This window comes from Electrona antarctica, assembly GCF_951216825.1.
Source record: "Electrona antarctica genome assembly, chromosome: 15".
NCBI classification, from domain to species: Eukaryota; Metazoa; Chordata; class Actinopteri; order Myctophiformes; family Myctophidae; genus Electrona; species Electrona antarctica.
In genome coordinates, this window is record NC_136796.1 from 29018922 (window position 1) to 29041421 (window position 22500).

General features: G+C 44.5%; 1 protein-coding gene across 2 annotated transcripts in view; it reads left to right on the top strand.

Moving 5' to 3' along the window:
* rims3 (regulating synaptic membrane exocytosis 3) overlaps window positions 1–22500 on the top strand; it is a 75773-nt gene that overhangs the window by 24416 nt on the left and 28857 nt on the right. For both annotated transcript variants that reach the window (XM_079523122.1, XM_079523121.1), the window contains exon 2: window positions 11926–12227. In XM_079523122.1, coding sequence (XP_079379248.1) covers window positions 11966–12227 — 262 coding nt within the window. In that variant the 5' untranslated portion in view covers window positions 11926–11965. The remainder of the gene's footprint in view (window positions 1–11925; window positions 12228–22500) is intronic.

Genomic DNA, 22500 nt, shown 5'->3' on the forward strand with positions numbered 1-22500 from the left:
TATAGTAGAGGGATAGAGGGATAGCAGTAGGGTTGGAGAGAGAGAGGGAGATGTCACTGGCCCCATTAGACTCACTAGAGCAAGCGGGAAAGCTCCCTGTCTCATCCATCATATCGCTCTTTAACCCACTTTTCCCTCTCTCGCCTTTCATCTCTCTTTTCTTCCTGCCACCCAGCATCCCCTTCCATCTCCCCCCCACACCCCCCCAATCCTCCCATACGGTACATACTGCTGCGTGCTGCTATACTGTTGGTGTAGCGACTCGAGAGGCCGGGAAGACGGGCGAGTTCAGTGTGCTGTCGTTGGGTTAGGCTATACTTTGTGGCTGGCGAGAGAGACAGAGAGAATTTGGGATGGTAGGGGCAAGGTTATTATAGTTAACGGAAATGAAATAACAAAAACTAAAATTTAAAAAAACATTTTTGTTAAATGTTTTTCTTTTTAATTGGTGAACTAAATAAAAACTATATACAAAAACGATAACTAACTGAAACTATAATATGTGTTTACAAAACTAACTAAAACTAACGCCGTTAGTTTTAGTTTTTCTCGTTACCAACAGGACCTGAATATATTACACAAAAGGCCTACTTACCTTTTTGAATCCTGCACAGAGAGAGAGCGAGTGCATTTTCCAGCAGCGGCACCTGCCACGGAACACCCGCGGCAGTCGGTAGTGTTTCCCGGCGGCATCAGTCCGACACTCTACCCCAAACCCTTACCCTAACCATAACCGCAAGCACGAGACAGCGCATGTCGGACCACACGCACTGCCGCGGAAGCGAGCGGCAGTCGAGTGTCATAATCCCCCCCAGTTTCCCCCGGCAGCTGCCGCCCCTTCTTCCGGCAGCGCCGCGGCTATTACCGGCAGTTTACCAGCAGTTGCTGCGTGAAGCGGCGGCCACAAGATGGAGCGGCAGTGGAGTGACATAATCCCCCGGCACATGCCGCCCCTCCCCCCCGGCAGTGCCGCGGCTGTTACCGGCAGGTTACCGGCAGTTGGGGGCGGCTGGAGCGCGGCTGCCGAACGGACCGACAGAGCAGCGGAACGGAGCTGTCATAATCCATCCACCTACTCCGGCAGCTGTCGGTCCTCCCCCTGGCAGTGCCGCGTCTCATGGCGTTGCCGGATTATGCACTTGCTGCTTCTGGTCTGGATGTACCTGACAAATACTCCAAAAAGTATGAAAAAATCACACCCGTGTGAACTGAGTGGTGCAAGGTCTTATATAGTCTGATCAGCTATGTCAGTGACGTCACACACTAACCATAGCAACCATGCTCGTTTTTTTGGTACGAACAAACACGGGTACACGGGTACACGGGTACAAAGCCAGTTGTTGGAGTGGTTTGCACCACTCAAAAACTAACACTAAAAATAAACTGTTATCACAAAAACTAATAAATATTAAAAACTAGCAAAAACGAACTAAAACTAAACTATAATGAGAAATCCAAGCTATTATAACCTTGGTAGGGGCCGAGGGGTGGTTGGGGGTGTTACTCGTCTCTTTAATGCACTAGTAGAGAAAGGGGCGGGTTATAGGACATTTCAAACTGACAAATGTCTTAAATTCATTCATTCTTACAATTGTTTAAAAAAAAGGTTTAGTGAAAGACAAGTGCATGGCTTTTATTCAAATCACATGCATTGTATTTGTTGTTATTAGAGGGAAGAGATGAAAAAATAAACAAGGAGATGAAAAAAATATGAATAAAATAACAGAGTCCCCACGGTGATGTGCAGAGAGAAGCGATGAGAGCCATTTAGACCCCTTTGGCACGGTAGCGATGATCCAAGTGGTTTCCCAATTCTCAAAGGGCCGCCTATTGAATTCAGTCGAGGTATTGGAGGCACAGGTGCTGAAAACACTCAGCTATGGACAAGAGTACAAAGAATACGGAAAACAAAAACGATACAGCCATTGAGCCATTTGTCAGTGTGGTGCCTTACGCCATTGCTGTAATTTGGTTTAGTGTATACGCATTTATTTGTTTGTGTGAAATCCTATTTTAGCCTTGGATGTAGCAGACTATAGTGTGCTGTGTTCCCCAAAACATCTTTAGCACATGACACTCTTAACTCTATCATCATTGCACATACTCCCACACCAAGGGGTCTAATGAAGTACTGTCAACTCATAAACACATATAATAAATACAAAAATCTCGGCTTCGTGTCCTCGCCTGGCACCTTTCAGGCAATTTGTCTGAAAACATGTTGTGACCGATGGAGTTAATGTCTGCTGTCGTCGGGTGATGTGGATGGGGTGACTCAGTTACTCACCTCATTAAATTTCTGATTGGCAACAAATTTGATTGATCCAGCGGGAGAGTGTGTAGGGCAAAGGTCCCCGTAGATTGCGTAGAATGTCACTCCAGTTCATTTCATCACGGTGGTTGTTGTTTTTTTTCCTCCTTCTGATTAGCCTATGTGTGTGTGTGTGTGTGTGTGTGTGTGTGTGTGTGCGTGTGCGTGTGCGCGTGTGGTGTGGGCCTGTTTAGGCGTAACATTGCACTGAAGATTATATCAACTGTGAAATGGCACATGAATGCATCCGCCTGGTTACTTTAATTAAGAAAGAAAGATTAGGAAATCTAATCTGTATCAGAGCAAAATGCATTACCAGGGATTTGGCTGTTTATCCAAGTCCGTGAGCCAACGCGGTGGAGTCAGTCAGCCTCTGTCATTCAATATTTTGCTTCTTTTACCTCCTACATACTCTGGCACGTACGTTTAGCACAGCAAACTGTGTGTTCTGTTTGGCTCCCGTCAACCTACGGCCTGGCAGGCTCACGTTGTCGTGGTGTGTGCTCACGCACGTGCTGTCAAGTAACTAAAGTTTTCACATAAATGTAGTGGAGAGTAAAAGTACAATATTTGGATCTGAAATGTAGTGGAGTAGAGTACTGGAAATTGGAAATACTCAAGTAAAGTGCAAATACCTCAAAATTGCACATAAGTACATTACTTAAGTAAATGTATAGTTACTTTCCACCACTGCTAGGAAGTCTGGTCAATTTAACAAATCTAAACACAGTCACAGACACCCCAGTTGGACCCACCTGTAGTAGCCATCCTTCTGCTCTTCATGATCAGATCGGTACTAAAGTGCAAACAGAAAAAACATTGTAGATACTTAGGCGTCACAAATATTACTTAATCGGTTACTAATCGCCTAATTGCATTTTTTTTTTAGATTATCACAATTATTTTTACGTAATCGTCATAATCGTTTCCACGTTGAGAATTTTTCATATATCGTTGCTGTCTGTAAAAACTAAATTTTTTAGGTTTTGGATTGTTTAGAATAAATCAATGCTTGAACAACCTTTATGTCTGTGTTGTTTGGTTAAAAAAATATTGAATATTTTTCTTTGAAAAATATACAATTTGGAGGAAGTTACTAATGTTGCTTGGGAGAGGGAAGTCTGGAGCACTCTGGTGGAGCTGTTGCCCCACGACCCGACTACGGATAAGCTGTTGAAGATGGATGGATGGATGTTCCATGCAGTGTTCCACGACAAAAATACAATACAATCGTTAATTGCTATTATTTGTGTGACAATTAATCGTCATGTATAATGTCATAATTGCCCTAGATACAGTATAAACACATTAACACATACATGCATTTTATGCACACAAACACAAGACACTAGGACAAAGCAGGCGTACGGAGACAGACACACACACACGCATGCACGTGTGCGCGTTAGACACCAGTTCACATGCCCCATATTGCAACCTAGGACATCGCCATGGTAACCTCAACAGGAAGTGTGTTACAGCTGCTGTCTGTCCTTCTGCACTGCCGGTATCTTTATTCATTCAAAGATGTCCTTGTTTTTGTTTGTTTGACCAAATAGATATTGTCACGATACACATTGCTCACAATACAAGACTTACTGTGTATTGTTGTACCTAGTTAAAAAACAAACCCAATGAAAAACAGTTATTTATAGACCTATAGATTATCTATCTATTTATCTATAAATGCACCATGTCTCTGTATGTGTGTGTGTGTGTACGTCTGTAATCCACGTAACTCGAGAACCGTTCGCCCGTTCACGACTTCAAATTTGACACACGCGTTCCACACCCTGCACCACAGGGAGTGCAGTGCCCATGAATTAGAAAACGAATGTTTATGAAGTAGTGAAACTAGCCGATCTACAAGCTCACAACACGGCACGAAGCGACGTGTTGTGGGCTTGTAGATCGGCTAGTTTCACTAGTTTGGGTCCCGGGCAAATGTCTAATTTCTCTTCTAGAGTCTAGAAGAGTGGTTCCCAGAGGTTCCCAATCGTTTTCATGTCAAGGACCCCCAAATTGACACTGATGAGCCCGCGGACCCCCATTTGAAAAAGATATGCCAGGGACCCCCATAAGAGAACATTTTGACGGCTCTAGCAGTGATTGTCAACCCGTTTAATTTCAAGGACCCCCAGTTTGACATGCATATTAGTCTACAGACCCCCATTTAATGTCATTTCTATCTCTGGGACCTCCAATTTATATTATACAATCAATGTTAATGTAACTCTGAGAGTGTACAAACGGGTCCATTTGGTTCCATTTGTACACTCTCAGAGTTACAGACCCATAAGGGTCTCCCTTAATGACCCCTGGGGTTCCCTGACCCCACTTTGGGAACCACTGCTCTACAGTTGGTTCCATGCCTTAAGAATCTGGCTGTGTGAACACAAACATTGGCTGATGATTGGCTGATCACCCCATATAGCGATGATTTGATTGGCTGAGCAAAGTAGGCTACATATTGAAGATAAAAGTGAGGGCAGAAAAGTGAAGACGCCAAAAGTTATTGGCCGGAAATTACTTTTGTGATGATTTGATTGGCTGAGCACGGAATGTGATGTATGATGATTGATGTGAGGGGTGAATTATTGAGGACGCCACAAGTGATTAGCCTTGAGGATTAGCCTTGAGGACAGAAAAGTGAAGACGTAAATTAAAGAATGAGATGATGAATGATGATATGAGCCCCTCACTTCACACGGGTGTGATTTTTCTCTCTCACATCTGGCCCCATAACTCATTTAATGTCCCTGCAGTAGCTCTGTGTAAACTCTGTTAGTATTACTTAAATTGCAAAATGTCAAAAATGCCCTTTCGCTGCACTAGTACATAATGTTATCACTCGATATAGCATTATGCTTAATTCATGCAAACTCACACTGCATCGCGACTGCTATTGCTTCTAAAGGGCCTGCAAGATGATAAGTGGCCGCCGGCAGTCTGTTTGGGGTTTTGGGATTATACTGACTGTACACTGTAGCTTCACAGCAGAACCGGGAGTGTTCATTTATCTCTGAAAGTATAAAGATTGACTCTTGTGTATTCATTTATTCATTCATTTCAAATTAACACATTTCATTGAGGCAATGAGGCAATGCAATGATGATGATGATGATTTGTGGTGACACGTGAAACATTGTTCATCCATATTGTTCTATTAATCATCTGCAGAATTGGCACAGTGTCATAATGTACAAACGCGTCTAAATTGAATTGTCCAAAAACAAGATAGTTCTACTATCTTGCCATATAAATGGCTAAATTAAACCAAGCACTGTGTCGCTGTTCTAATCATTATGTTTAGATTAGAGTACAGCAGAATAAACACCAATAAATTAAGATGATCACCTGGGCATTCGTCAATAGCCCCGAGCGTATCCAACCGAGGACAATGTTAAGTGATAATTTGTTTATCCCCATAACCGTATTTATTAATCACTTCAAGTACAGTAGATGGACTGCATCGTGGCCACCCTTTAAAAGGCACTGTATTTCAACCGTTAAGAATAGTTATATACACTTTTTGAAATCAGCTGTCCAAAGACTGCACACAAATGTAGAGCTCAGTCTGAGCTGGCGTGGTCGCTGTCATTACGAGTCAAAGTCAGCAATTCAAATTTGACTTCAGTAAAAGCACAAAAGTATTGGGCATCAAAAGGTACTTAAAGTACCAAAAGTAAAAGTACTCATTACGCAGAATGTCCCATTTCAAGACATTTTCAAACGTATTTAAGATCTTTTGAAAATTGCAGATCTACAAGCTCACAATGGGTCGCCAAAATGTATATAGGTCTGAAGTTTTGTAATAATAATAAAAATCTACAAAGATTATGATTAGGAGTAGAAGTAAAAGTATTGCACTTAAGTACAGTACATTTCTTTCCACCTCTGCACCAGCGGCCCTCTTCCTCTTCTGGGTAACAAATACAGCGTGTTAAACCTATTATTACCTGATATAATTACACTGTATACTATTCACAATCACTATATGGAATTGAAGTCTGTAGGCAGACCTCAGTGTTGATTTTTTCGACTAATATGGACATGGACATATCCACATGGAGCAAGCACAGGAGCTCTTGAGCAGAGTGGAGTCTGAGTGTGCCAAGGTTGGAACGGAACATCGACCTCTCACAACAACAGGAGGCACTGCTCTGAAGGAAGTCAATGACTTCAAGTACTTGGGCTCATGGGTCAACTCAACAGAGCAAGGTCTAAAAGTGAGGAAGGCACTTGACTGGTTCCATACACTGGCCAGTGTATGGAACTTCAACCTCCCCCGACAAATCAAACTCAGCTTCTTCTACGCGGCGGTAAAATCTGTTCTCCTATATGGCAGTGAATGCTGGATCCTGAAGCCAACTCTGCAGAAGGCTCTAGACGGGTGCTACACCAGAATGTTACGTGTAGTGCTCAACATCAGCAAGAGTACACATGTTACCAACGAGAATCTGTATGCCGGAATATTCAGGGTGAGCGACAAAATAGCAGCCAGAAGATTGAGACTCGCAGGACACTGCCAAAGACACCAAGAGCTCCCAGCCAGCAAACTGGTGCTGTGGGAACCAACACATGGGCACCGGTCACGAGGACGTCCCACACTAAAATGTGGATGTACTCAAGAAAGATGCAGGAGCGCAAAGCACCAACGAGCTGGCCGGATGTATGGAGAACCGGGATGACTGGAGGCGACGATGGAAGGCTCGCCTGAGGACGACCTAGAGAATATGACGAAAAATGTTCACCGACTACCTTTTTTCACTGATGAAAACTAAGTGGAGACTAAATGAAAACTAAGCTACATGTATGATGACTATAACTATTGACAATTTCGTCAACAAATAAAAGGGATTTTATTTTTTTGTAAGGGATTAGTGGACAAGAGATCCAGTATAAGTCATTTTTCACATGGTTGCATCTACAAGCTAACAACGCGTCGCGCTGCGACGCGTTGTGAGCTTGTAGATCGGCTATATTCAGCAAGTGTAAAATCAGCCATTTCGACGGCATCAAGGCCCGCTGAAGAAAAATACAATAGTCGACTAAATCTACAGTTGATTTAGTCGACTATTGTCTAAAATCTTATGACATTTAGTCGACTGAAACTAGACTAACACTAAAACATTCCAGGTGACTAAAATATGACTCAAACTAAATGAAGTTTCATTCCAAACACTATGACTAAACTAAAATAGAAATTTGCTGCCAAAAACAACACTGGCAGACCTACATTAATATAGCTGATTCAACATAAAGTGTTGTGGTCTAGCGCCCCTGCTCCAGACAGAGCAATAAGCCAGCAGCCGTGTCAGCCCGGAGAGAGGTGACAGTCTGTCTCCCTCTGACAGCCTGTCTATAAAACATCGACCCATTTTGGGGCGATAGATATGCCCTGCAGTTACTCAATCTTCATTAATTTCACATCTACGGCTACCAGCTTAAAACGTTGTTATCGATAATCAGTGCTTTACGTAGAGTTATATTGAAGTCGGTTTCTGTCGATCACTCATCGCCCCACTCCTTTTTTAGTTTTCTGCCGAAAAAGCATAATTTGTTCACAACAGGCTGTAGTGTGACTGTGAGCCCAATGTAATGTAAATGGACTCTGCAACAGCAGAATAAGAATGTATACTGTACAGTATACGAGTTGAACGACATATCGATAGATGGATAAAGCAACGATTTCAGGCGAGAGAGAAAAGACATGGAAAGATACCATGTGAAGTGAGTGGTGCAACTCCGTGTTGGGGTCCCTGACTCCCTGGAACTTCCAGACCCACAGGAACGTGGCCAGGGTGCCGGCCGGGTTCAGGCGAGCCGGCCCGCGTCCGAAACTGTCGAGAAGTTACAGATTTACCGTGTAGGGGTCCCCAGGGGTAGGGGTCCCCAGTACTGTAACACCCCAAATCATCATACAGTTAATGTGTGTGTGTGTGTGTGTGTGTTTCAACTGCCATGTTCATGCACAATAATGAAAATGATGCCTTTTCAGATGTCACAGCTAATACACCAGATATTGTTGTTGTTGATGAGGACAGTAGAGAAGTGACCATTTTGGAAGTGGCATGTACATTTGACCACAGTCTGGAAGAGGCATTCCTTCCAAGGTGCTTAAGTACCAGCATCTTAAGGATGCTATTATACGGCTTGGCTACAAATGTAAACTGCTTGTGTTCGTAATGTTCGTAATGTCCGTAAATCAGTCATGAGGGGCCTGCAGATTGCAGGCATGCCCAAGCCGAGAGCTAAGGCATCGGCAAAATTCTGTTCAGTGTCTGCAATAATTGGCGCCATATATGGAGAATGAAGAATGAAGAATGCTTTCTGTACCCGTGATCTGTATCCTGAAGCACTTGTAGAGTTTTCCAAGTTTGCGCATCCACTATTGTTTGTGTTCAAGAATTTCTTGTACAATGTGAATGCAAATAAAGATGTTATATATGTGTGTGTGTGTTAGGCTGCGCAACAATGACACTTGGTTGTGAAAAACAACCAAATGCTATTATCTTCGTACTCGGACACAGGGACACAGCCACACACATAGCTGTCTATATAGGAGTGGTTGCACCACTCAAAAACAGGGGGTCTCGGGAACTTCCAGACCCACAGGAATGAGCCCAGGGTGCCGGCCCGGTTCCGGCGAGCCGCCCCGTGTCCGAAACTGTTGAGAAATGACAGAGTTACCCTACTGTACTACTGTACTGTCACTGTACTGTACTGTCACATCCAAAGTCATCATATATACAGTTAATGTGTGTGTGTGTGTGTGTGTGTGTGTGTGTGTGTGTGTGTGTGTGTGTGTGTGTGTGTGTGTGTGTGTGTGTGTGTGTGTGTGTGTGTGTGTGTGTGTGTGTGTGTGTGTGAGACGCTGCTCAACAGTGCCATCCAGTGGTATTAGCGCGGTGTTTCAGCTTTTCGTGCTCGGACTGAAAGACACAGGGACACCTTTTAGGGACACACATAGCTACGCAATGGAGTGGCTGCACCACTCAAAAATGCTACGTAGAGGATAAGAGAAAGATAAAAAAGGAACAGAGGAATAGCATGTGTGAATGGAGTGGTCGGCCACAGTGCATCAGCATCTACATATTTATTGTGCCCTTGGGTTGCCACTTTAGTCTGAGCACAATCCCTCACTCTGCTATTACTGTAGGAATGAGGGAGACGAGGAAAGCAAGAGCGTTAAGGAAAGGAGAAGGGAGAAGACTGGGTGCTGAAAAGAGATGCTGCCGTTATTGGCTGAGGAATCAAAGGGTGTTGAGGAGAGATCTCCTTCTGCACTCGCAGAAGAAGTTTTTGTGCTGCGGAGAGAGACTGGACAGTGGACAGTACTGTACAACATGTGTGAAAGTTGTGGCGTGCGTGCATGCGTGCGTGCGTGCGTGTGCATGAGCCATGAGGCTGTAGTAACCAATTAGGCCTCTGCCAAATTTGTGATGTGATGCAGAGAGAGAGTTTAAGGTCAGAGACGGCATAACTCTCCCAAATAACACACAAGACAAATACCAGCTGACAGGCTCACCCATCAACAGCAGTCCAGGCCTGACGTGTCTGTGTGTGTGCGTGCGTGCGTGCCTGTGTGTGTGAATTGGGGCTGGGGGGGGGGGGGGGGGGGGGGGGGGTGGCAGGTTGCTACCATCCACATTCCACACTGTCCTCTCAGGCTGACTTTTGATTTCTGCCATGAGGGTTTTCTTTTTTGTCTTAACTCAAAACTATACACTTCAAGACAGGACTTTTTGGGAGCTGGTCGCTTTTTATCTTTCTTTTTTATGGGGGGGTATGAAGAGAGGTATTTCTGCTGACTCCACAATAAGAGGCCGATATAATTTAAAACCGAACAGTGGACTGAAATTTAAACTCATTGTCCTTCAGCCTCAGGTTGCTGCAGCTGTAAGACAAGACCTTTATTATGCTACTGCGTTTCACGTGCACTTTGTCGCCGCATGCCAAGCCCACATTAATGTGTTCAAACTTTTTTGGGGTATTGAATTAGTTTGACGTTAGTTAGTATAAAGAATTAAAGAATACAAGAAAACTGTCCCTCTCTTAATATTATTATTAACCACTTAAAACCTATATACTTTGTTAACTGTAGTCCACCAAAAATCTCTTCTGCAAAAGTAGTTAATCTACTTCCAATGTGTTATGAACTTGTACATCTTATATTTCAGCTAAATGTTCGCAGAATGTTGCCTTTTGCGACATGCCCAGCACAGAATAGGGACACTATGGCAGTTGTTCCCAAAGTGGGGTCTGGGGACCCCTAGGGATCTTTGAGGCTGTCCCAGGGGGTCCACAGCTAAATGATAGTTATGAACCAAATGGACCCTTATGGGTCTGTAACTCTGAGAGTGTACAAAGGGAACCAAGCGGGTCCATTTGGTTCCATTTGTACGCTCTCAGAGTATGTATCTGGGTTCCTTCCTGGAGTATTTCTTCCCCTTCACGTCCTCCTCTTCCTCTCCATTATAAATAGGATTTGGGGTATTATTGAGAGTGATGATACCCATTCAGACCTTCCCTGAACCACCATTAATCAGATGTAGGAGATGGCCTACGCTACAAGATAAACTGGACGGTGCACGGCCATCCACAACCAAACGCCCAACACACATGGTTGGCTCCGGCCTCTGGAACCCAACGGGTCCAATTAGTGCCACCATTGCAACCACTACATAAAAGTAATGTAATACAAAGAATGACTTCAACATTAATCTCTTCATTAACTATACCCCCCCTCCTTCTTTCTTTTTACATTGGAAGAACAAAAACTGTTTACAGTACCAGGCTAGCAGAACACAAATATGCTGTTCAGTCAGTTAATGTAAACACAATTTGGACTCCTATAACAGTAACCCCTCCACATTACAAGCACTTGGCATTGACCACATCCAATCTTCCATAGGAAAGGTTTCCAGACAAACAAAACATATCATAAATCATAAAGCCTTTTGGATTGATACAGGCTATACAAAACATGCCTAACATACTAAACATCTTTTTTTTGTTTTTTAACCATTGCCATGTTTTTTGTTCACTTGTTGCTCTTTAATTCAGCTTTGACAAATAATGTGCGGTCCGACACCAATATTGACAAGTGGGTCAAAATGAGTTTGTAGGCTACAGTATGTAACTACACCCTCTGTAGGGCACAACGCCACCATGTGGTACAGTATGTAACTACACCCTCTGTAGGGCACAACGCCACCATGTCCAAGTGGAACATTTGTCCGGTGGAATATATACCACCAGAAAAGGGCCAGGGTGTTTCCTGAGATTGATTAAAGCCGAAACGGACCAGTTTGTGTAAAACATCAAGCGATTATGTTTCGTTGTGTTCCCATGCAGTCCCCTCTGCCCTCGCCTCCTCCAGCGCCCCCATGCAGTCCCCTCTGCCCTCGCCTCCTCCAACGCCCCCATGCAGTCCCCTCTGCCCTCGCCTCCTCCAACGCCCCCATGCAGTCCCCTCTGCCCTCGCCTCCTCCAACGCCCGTTGAGAGCATTATGTTCTGTTGTGTTCCCATGCAGTCCCCTTTGCCCTCGCCTCCTCCAGCGCCCGGTACATCAACCCATTATGTTTCGTTGTGTTCCTTCCCATGCAGTCCCCTCTGCCCTCGCCTCCTCCAGCGCCCCGTTGAGAGCATGATGCTCAGCAGCTCCGTGGAGGTCCCCAGCCCTGGGGGCGGGGGGCTGAGCGGGCTGAGCGCGGCGGCCAGGAACGTGGTGCGCTCCTCCAGCATTTCGGGCGCCATGTACAACCTGGAGAAGAGCCCGACGAGCAGCGGCCCGGACTCTGCCTCGCTGGCCGGCTTCAAGAAGAGGCGCTCCAGCCTCGGAGCCAAGATGGTGGCCATCGTGGGCCTGTCGCAGTGGAGCAAGAGCACCCAGCAGCTCAACCAGCAAGGTCAGTCAGTCGCTGCGGTTGAGTTGAGTTTCATGATGGTTTCGTGTTCACTATTGTTATACAAGTTTCTCCCTCTCTCTCTCTCTCTCTCTCTCACTCTCTCTCACTCTAGGCGTTTTAACATTGTTAAGGTTATTGCACAATGTCCTTAGGCTGGACTTGTACGTGCTCTTGTTTACACACAGCTCTACTTTCTCTCCCTGAGTGCCCCATGTTTACAACATTACAACACCCTCTGTGAAGGTCAACTAGGCGACCTGCATGTGCATTTAATGATGCCTCTTTCTTTGAACGCTTTCCCCCTTCTTTCCAATTCCAAGTGTACACTGTATTCTTACAGGTTCAGGATTTCACGTCCCTTTTGGCCAACCCCTGTGTCATTTTTCTCTTCATTCTTCCTCTTAACCCATTTAGACCTGACGACGATTCTAAATATTTTATGAAAACACAAGTTTTATGAAAAACCTGTGTTTCTGTCAGTGGTGCTCAACTTTATTCATGCCAAAAAATATATGTAATTGGCCGCCGACCCCATCTGAAAATATGTTGTTCCAGGGACCCCCCAGAAGCAAAGATTTGAGTTAAAAATGTTCGCTGTGACAGAATATATATTCAATGATTTGCAACACATTTTCAAGATTTTTCAAAAATAGCAGATATATAAGCTCATAGCACGGCACCAAGTGCCGTGCTACGAGCTTGTAGATCTGCTATTTTTCAATAGCTAAAATATAACATAAAGGGGTTCCCGTGACCAAGAGGGGGACCCTGATAGCTTTATGATAATTAACAAACACAATTGGCCGTGTTTGCTGGTGGGCGGCTGGTTGGGGTGCAGGGCGATCTCTGTAACTCCTGCAGGTTGGTAGTTAGGGGGTACATGCGTTGGTTAGAGACATGCTAACAGTCCGACAACACCGTCGCTCCCGACACGCGAGGCCGGTTACAACTAAACCGCAGCAGGGTTAAAACTCACCCGTGGCTCCCGACATGCGTGGCAGGTTAAAACTAACCTGTTGCAGGTTAAAACCAACCCGTGGTTTCCCTGTGAGGTTAGGGTTAGGTTAGGGACGGGTTTGGAGTAGGGTGTCGGTCTAACTAAAGCCTGTCGGTCTGTTATTACATCGGACCAAACACATGCACCTGGTCGTTAGGGCACCTCTTCAGTGGGGAGTGGAACTGAGAACTAGCGTGTTCCTATGCATGCTTTACGCCCACCCAGACAAACACGTTTCGGCGCGCAAGCCTTCGTCAGTGTCAGAATTTACGAAGACCTGCGCGCCGAAACGCGTTTGTTTGGTTTGACTACTGCTGCGGATCCTCACCATTAGACTCTTACTACGACTGAGAGTGCGGATTTTATTCTCCTTCTATATGTTCTCTTTGAATCTGCACCCAGCACACGCCTGAACCTTTAAAATACTGTCTGAGTTGAGCAAGCCTTTTCCCTTGAAGTGAACTGTCTATACACCCTCCCCATGACCAAACAGTGGGTGACAGCAGTGGCTGGGACTATAATCATGATGGGAGGGAATAGAAAGAAAAAATAGAAATGCAATAGAGAGAACCCACTCTTTTTTCACTTTTAAAAATCTGTAATTTTTTCTCTACCTCTTTTGTGTGGAGTGCTTTCTAGCACATTTACTGAGGTAATTGATGTTATTACTAACCTTGTATGGAACATCAGTCGCTCCGTGCTATGACGTGTGTTGATATTAGCATAAGCCATTCTGAAGTGTATTCATCAACGTGGCCTTGTCAGTCTCCATTATATAACTGCCATTACATCTCTTATTGAACAAAGCTCTGCCCTTTTTGTTGGAATATTGCGTGTATACAGTCCCCAAGTCCCGTCCAAGAGGCTAAAAAAAGCTATTGTGTGGTTATATTGAACTCAATGGCCTGTGTGGCTAACAACATAGCAGCTCCTAGCGAGGTTTGGTGGCTGTATTGTTGATAATAGTGGCAGTGTGTGCTCTAATATGTCTCCTGTGGGGTGTAATTACAGAGGCTGTGCAGCTGCAAAGAAAAGTATCTCTCACTTGGCTTCCTCGACGGCAAACACAAGCCCACTCTCTCTCAGTGGGGATATTGGAAAACATGCCATATACACCCAGGCTTAGTAGAGAGGGAGGGGGGGGGGGGCAGGCCTGGGAGGGGGGACAAAGCGAGCATGAGATGTACAGCAAGCTCATGGTGACGGCCTGGTTCTAGTGCCTTGTTCTCTGTTTCAACTGCAAACACTTGCGACTCCGTCTCCCCAAATCCACTGAGGGTTTCTTATTCAGCACATTTCAGTCAGTGTGACTGTGACCTTCTTTAGGGCCTACAGTTTACGAGCGCACGTGTGTGTGTGTGTGTGTGTGTGTGTGTGTGTGTGTTTATTTTTTATTTTTCCCTTGTTTGTGAATGTGTATACAACATGCATGATGAGCATGTGTGTGTGTGTGTGCGCGCTCCTGTGTGTACAGTATGTACTGTATGTTTGTGTCGTCTCTCTCTGGTGAGTGAATCACTGGGATGTAGTGTTCTTTTCTGAGCGCTGTAGTCGGAGTGCCGTGAGTCAGACTGAAGGGCTGCTTGTGGCCTTGTGTGGCCGTGTCATGACGTCCTATCAGGACATTCTATCAGGACGTTCTGTCAGGACATTCTGTCAGGACATTCTTCTGTCTGTCTACAGCCCGTCCTCAGCCGTGCTTTGTAGTGCGTGCGTGCCTATGTTGTGTTGCGTGAATGGGGTGCATGAGTTTGGTCCGAAGTATACTAACAGTCCGACAGGCATTAGTCTGACACCCTACCCAAAACCCAAACCCTAAACCTAACCTCAAAGGAAGTTGTCACCTGCCACGCATGTCGGGAGCCACAGGGCTGAGTTTCAACCCGCCCACGAGTTAGTTGTAACCTGCCACGCATGTCTGGAGCGGCGGTGTTGTCGGACTAATGCCCGTCGGACTATATATCTAACCAACGTGTGTTTAGATCCTCCTAATGAGTCTCTGTCAGCCAGGGTCGTTCTGAACCGTGCTGGTGTCATACTGAACCTATCCTACTGTTGTGTGACATTACAAAGCCGGCACAGCATTTTTAGTTTTTAAATAAAAATGTTGACTTCGTGTTGATTTTACTATTTGAACATTTTGAAGATCCGGATCAGCCGATCCAGTCTGTTTTCTTCCAGTATATATACTTATATATTCAGCAGCCTCCACTGCTGAATATATACAGTATACTGTATATATTCAGCAGCCTCCACTGTACAGTATATACTGTATATATTCAGCAGCCTCCATGCTGAAATATGCTCCGATGCTGTTGAATCTTTGTGTAGCTTAAATCAGCGGTTCCCAAAGTGGGGTCCGCGGACCCCTAGGGGTACGCGACGCATAGCCAGGGGGTACCCGAAATAATTCCCAGATTTTTTTTTTTTTAAACATTAAAATTATGTTTATCTACGTGGTCATTTCTGCCAAGTTGCACAATAAACGTATTTTTTGTGTTGTTCATTGTGTTAATCCCATGAATGCTTTGGGCCAATAGCTGACATGATTACTAAAACTACAACATCAGTCAACCTGTTGTGACCCCAAACAGTAACAACAGGACGCATGCTGCAGAAACAACAAAAAGACTCAGGACACTTGAAAGGTTTCTGCGGCCGCTTCAGATGAGGGGGTACCTGGAAAAATGTCTACCCCAAAAGGGGTACCTGCCTGGTCCAAAAAAGTTTGGGAACCCCTGGCCTAAATTATAATATGCTGTATTCTTAATCATGGGAGTCTTATGTATTTTTAAACTGAAATGTATTATATTGCTCTCTCAGTAAGGATGCTTCAGGAACAAGTTACACACGTGTAAGGGTATGGAGACAATGCTATTCTGTGTGCCTCAGTCCGGACCCATTGAAAAGTCATGAGACTCCCTTTTGTTTTTGCCATGGCGACGTTACTTCCATCATCTTTCTTGTTCTTATGTTGTTTTCTCAGAGTCTCCAAATTTGTGCCTTGTGCCAAAGACACATTTCCATTTCCAGCAATCATTATCTTTATTCTACAACGGACGTATACGGGTCGGACTCTAAGATAGGCATACTCTCAATAGCTAAGACCATAGTGGCTTCATATTCAGGACTCTAGGATAGGCATACTCTCAATAGCTAAGACCATAGTGGCTTCATATTCAGGACTCTAGGATAGGCATACTCTCAATAGCTAAGACCATAGTCGCTTCATATTCAGGGCAGGTCAATTACCTTACTGTGCTACTGCTTACCTGATGATCTCAGCATATTAAATCATCAAGACCTGAGACCAGATTCTACAAATGTCTTCTAAATCATGACAGTTTTCTGAAAAACCAGTGGTGCTCAAACTATTTCATGTCAAGGAGCCCCAGAATGATATGTAATTTGGCTGCCAACCCCCATCTGAAAATATGTTGTTCCACAGAGACCAAAAAAAGTCCTACAACGTCCTACAACGTCACTCCATTATACAGACTTGCACTTGTAAGTCACTCTCTGGACAAGATACAAAACGCCTAAATTGTAAAATCGGTAATTAGACCACTGTTGCTCAACGTCGGGTCCGGGGACCACCAGGGGTTCAAAAATATATCTGAGAGTGTACAAATTAAACCAATTGGACCCGTACGGATCCACTTGGTTCCATCAGTTTCAGAGTTAAATATAGGTATACAGGATTTTACGGTGTAGACTGGGGTCCCTGAGAGAACATATTTGTTCTCTCTGGCCCTAATGCATGTCAATCTTAGGGTCCTTGAAAGGCAGACTGGTTAGATATTGGTTGAGGCTTGTTTTGCAGGAGAGGATGATGAAAAAGTGGGAAATGAGCAGTTAAAAAAAGAATGGACACTTTGCTTGCCACGTCTTCCCATGCCAGCTCTGACATAGTGGCCATATGGCCTATGAATTGTGCAACACATGTACTCAGATATGTACTGTACACAACAAGCATGCAAACACACACACACACACACACATGCACACAAACATACTGTACATCATTTGCAGCATCAGTTTTGTGATGACTCACACACACACACGCGCACGTGCACACACACGCACGCACATACAAGCACGCACATCTACACGCAAGCAGAAATTCACACACAAAAAATGCATTAATGCGCAGAGAGCTTGGCGCAGCTGACACTTTTCTAACGCAGGGAGAGATGTGGATATGTTCACCATGAGGGCTTTTAATGTTTCTCTGCTCCTCGCGATGAAGGGAGCACGTACAATGGAGGAGAAAGGGGGTAGAGGTGTGTGAGGAGGAGAAGAGGGGAAGAATGGGTTGAGGGAGGAGGCTTTCTAAATTTAGATGTTCTCAGCTGGCAAAACACCACAGAGCTGCCTGGCACAAAATCACAGTATCGTCCTCTCCTCTCCTCTCCTCTCCTCTCCTCTCCTCTCCTCTCCTCTCCTCTCCTCTCCTCTCCTCTCCTCTCCTCTCATCTCTCATTTCATCTCCTCTCCCCTCGTCTTCACCTTCATCTTTAACTTTCCTTGCTTCTCAGTCTTGAACTTGCTCTTTTTTTAACTACTTCTATAGTTTTGTTCGTCAAATGTATTGTGTTTATATTATCGAGATGTTCGTCGACTACCTTTTTTCACTGACGGAAACTAAATGGAAACTAAATAAAAACTAAGCTATGATGACTAAAACTAAGACTAAATATACTGACAATTTCGTCAACAAATAAAAACTAGACTAACATTTTAGGAAGGGACTAGTGGACAAGAGATCCAGTATAAGTCATTTTACAATAGTTGTTGCATGCTGAAAATAGCCGATCTACAAGCACCATCACATCGCACTAAAATCTTATGATATTTAGTCGACTAAAACTAGACTAACACTAAAACATTCCAGGTGACTAAAATGTGACTAAAACTAAATTAAAACTATTCAAAAGACTATGACTAAAACTAAAATAAAAATGTGCTGTCACTGCCCCGGGTAGTGCAATCAAATCCAATCTCGCTCCACTATTCTATAGGTGTCCCGAGCACTTGTGCAAAGTTGCTAACGAGATTGCATTACGCTTACCAAGAATAGGGCATTTTTGCCGATCTCCTCCTGGGTTAATCCTCTATAAGCTACAGTATTCCGGGAGACAAACAAAGCTGTTTACTGAGTGTGGTCCAGTGAAGTTTGGACGGAGAGAAAGTGATCTCCCCTAATCTGTTCTTTTCTCAATGGATTGTGCCATACGCCAGCAAGAGGCAAGAAGGAATGTCCCATGCAGCTGAACAGTAGGACTGCCCGAGACAGACAAGCAGACTTGAACTATTGGGACAGTCCTGGAGACAGATGGACATGACGACTGACAGACGAGCAGCCAGCTACAGCTAGATGAGACAAGAAGAATATAGACAATAAGACTAAAGCTTCATTTATATACTTTGTCATACGACCATGTCAAAAATACCAAGCTTAAAGAATGCCTCGTTTTTTATGACAAAAGAAGGAAGTGGTGCATTGTTGCAGTCGCTCGGTCAACAGATGTTAGGTAGGTACAAATAGAATTTATATGAAGAAGTATTGCTTGATTTTAAATCTGGGATCTGATTGAGACCTGACATTCTTTTTTTTTCTTTTTTTATTGGTCATTTTGTTTGCCTCGCTAAGAGTAGTTTTAAAAAAAATTAAAACTAAGCTACGATGACTAAAACAAATAAAAACTATACTAACATTTTAGGAAGGGACTAGTGGACAAGAGATTCAGTATATGCACCACATACACATTGTAATGCACGTAACTCGAGAACCGTTCGCCTCACCGACTTCAAATTCGATATCGATACACACGTTCCACACCCTCACAGGGAGTGCATTGCCCGGTGTCGAGTCAGTCGGACCCACAAAAGTCCAGAACCGCCACAAAAGGCCTCTGACGGAATCTGGACAGGGCCCCTGCCTGATGTCCATATATGGAGCTGTCCTGTTCCGACAGCTGCAGCATGCTTCTTTCCAAAAACGAACAAAATTATGTAACTGCAGAGAAAGCGCCTCCAAGACTTTCTAAATTCAGTAGCTATTCGTCACCATAGAAGTCACCGATACAAACTGTGTTTGTGATTGGTCATAAATACATGGTGCTTGTGATTCATTTTGTTTTATTTCAGCATACCATCATCACGGGTAGTTTTGAAGAAAGGTTTTGTTTGCTTTAGGAAGGTCACCTCTATAATCCCTCTCTGAGAGACTACAAACACAGCCAGAAGCCACTTGTTTTAACTCATGGTGTCGCCAGAAATATTGCCAAAAGCACGTCGGATGAACCATGAGTGGAGATCCAGATGGCAAAATCACTCTTCCAGCACTTGTATACAGAGGGCGGGGTCCAATGTTCGGCACTCAAAGTGAGTATAAAACTAGTTAATACACAGAGAACTTTTAGGGCAAGACGAAATAAATGAGTGAGGCAGGACTGCACCCCAATAGTGAATGAATAGTCTACAGAGAGAGAGAGAGAGAGAGAGAGAGACGAAATGTGTGTGCGTGCGTGCGTGCGTGCGTAGGGGAGTGGAACTGATCGAGACAAAACAAACAAGCAGAAAAAGGCAAGGCGGACACAGAGAGTCTGCCAGAGCATTTAATAAAGCATTAAGGACCAGTGTTGTTGTTGTGGCAGTGTGTCTGTGGGGCGTGTTCTGCTACATGTGTGTATTGGTTCCAGTGTGTCTATGGGGCGTGTTCTGCTACATGTGTGTATTGGTTACAGTGTATCTGCGGGGCGTGTCCTGCCCATGTTACATGTGTGTATTGGTTCCAGTGTATCTGCGGGCGTGTTCTGCTACATGTGTGTTTTGGTTCCAGTCAATGTGTTGCTACTGGCAACAGCTTGCCTGAGATTCTTGGGGAGAGGGGAGTTGCACCACTCAGTTCACACAGGTGTGATTTTTCTTGAAAGATTATGCACACATCTCTCTCTATGCAGTATATCTGTTTAATTCTACTAGTCTATAACGGTCAACCTGAAGAGGCTTGTCTCTCTGCATGATTGTGTGTCGGCTGACAATGTGTCTTCTAAATCAAAGCGCCAAAATATGTAATTTGGGCACTTCTCTGTTAACATAAGCAAATTCAAAACATTGGTCGTCCTCTCATCTGCCAATGGTAGCCTTGACCTTGAGTCACTCACACCTGTTGTATAACTCTCTGTTTATTATGTAGCCTAATGAGATCCTCCCTGGCTTTGATTTATGTAGGGAAGAGACATGCAGGGACAGGAAAACATGCTCATTCACTGTATGGTTTCACTTTTCAATTACTGTATATCACTCACGTTTGCACCGCTGTGCTGTACACACACACACGCACACGCACACTCGCACGCACGCACGCACGCACGGGCACACACACACGGGCACATTCAGAGTCTCGTCTCTCTTCTCTCTGCTCCTTTTAGCACTGGGTCCATTCACCACTCATCCTCCACTCACCTCCCCTTTTGTGTGATAAAATCTTCCTTTTATCTCACGTGTGACCTCTGCTTTTCTTTGTGTACGGGGGAGGGGGGGGGGGGGGGGGGTTGAGGTGGGGGGGGGAGAGAAATGGAACAGTGGTGGAACAGTGGTGGAAAAAGCACTCACATTTGTTAGCCAATCCGTGCTATCCTCGAGATCTCTCGTGGAAAGGTTAGGTATTAAGGTCACCTGGGCCATCCACGAGAAACACGAGATTTGATTAAAAATGATTACATTTAAGAAAAATATTTATTTACCTCTTTTTTTGCCTCGGTTAGCTTCCGCGGCTAGCTTCCATAGGCCTCTCATTGTAGAAACAGCGTACATGATAATCCACGGGGTTATTAGTCAGTTATGCTCAGAATTGCATAAAATGCCATGTTTATAGCCTATTAAAACGTTAATCCAAGCTGCGCTGATCCTCATTGCTGCTATGCAGCGGCGTCAACTATGGGAGTGCTTGAGGGCTTGTGCACCCCCTGAAAAATTAATAAGCCAAATAGCACCCCCTGAGATATCCCCTCATTTTGTCACGTAATCAAGGGCTGAAGATCCCCTTCCCTGGTTTTTGGAGGTGGGTTGGCTTATTTCTCTCACACAATGTGGCAACACTGAAGTCAAAACAAAAACAAGACACGTAGGCACATTCCACACACCTTTAGGTCTGTTCGCCCAGACAGTGGCTTGGGCCACTGTCTGGGCGAACATGTATTCATTCATTCAAATGCTAATAAGGTGGCTTTAGAGAGTATAAATGTTGCATTCAGTACACAGGAGGCTTCATTTCCGTTCGATTACTACGATGAAGCCACCTCCAGCCAAGAAGAGATTCGTCCAGTCCATGCTACAATTCGGCGCCGCCGCCGACAAGACGCCCGCTGTCAAGGCCCTGGCGCCCGCCGACAAGATCACGATGCCCGCCGCCGCGGCCACTCCGGCCCCGCCCGCCGACAAGATCACGATGCCCGCCGCCGACAACGTAGCTGCCGAGGCGGACAGCACTGTCAGCGCCAACACAACGGCTCTTTTAAGAGCTAATAATTCTAAAAAAAGAAAGGTCCCGCGGCACATGTACATATGATACTCTTTTTCTACACTTGTTTTTTTTTTTGCACTCTATATTCTATTTTGTTTGCTGTGTTTTGATGTCGTATTATATTGTACCTTGAACCTTGAAACAATTGAATGTGTTTGTTGTGAACTGAAAGCGCACTGTGTTTATTAGCAAACTGTAAATAAAGTACCAAACGAAAAAAACAAACAACTCGTTTATCATTGATCATTCTGAAATGTTGGCACAAGATGCTGAAACAATTTAATGTGTTTGTTGTGAACTGAAAGCGCACTGTGTTCAATAGCAAACTGTAAATAAAGTACCAAACGAAGAAAAAAAAAAATCGTTTTTCCCCGCGTTGGGGGGGGGGGAGAGGCGGGGGGGGGGGGGGGGAAGGGGCGGGGCTGGGGAGCACCCCCTGACGTTTTAATAACCTTACGCCCCTGCTGCTATGGGGATCATCGTCCGTCCCTTTATTCTTTTGGAAAATAACCTCCTCCAAGTGGAGGCCGGAGGAGACTGAAAAATCTAAAAGAATTATTAAAAACAAATGAAAAAAGTAAATGAAAAACCACGGCCCCCTGTCGTATTAGATGGACAATATCAGTCACCAGAAATAAGGACGGGTGTTTTCGATGAATCTACAGTTACAATGGGTTTGTATAGGAAGGGGGGCAGGGCAGCTAAAATTAATATCAAATATCTAAACAACTAGTAGTACAAAGTAA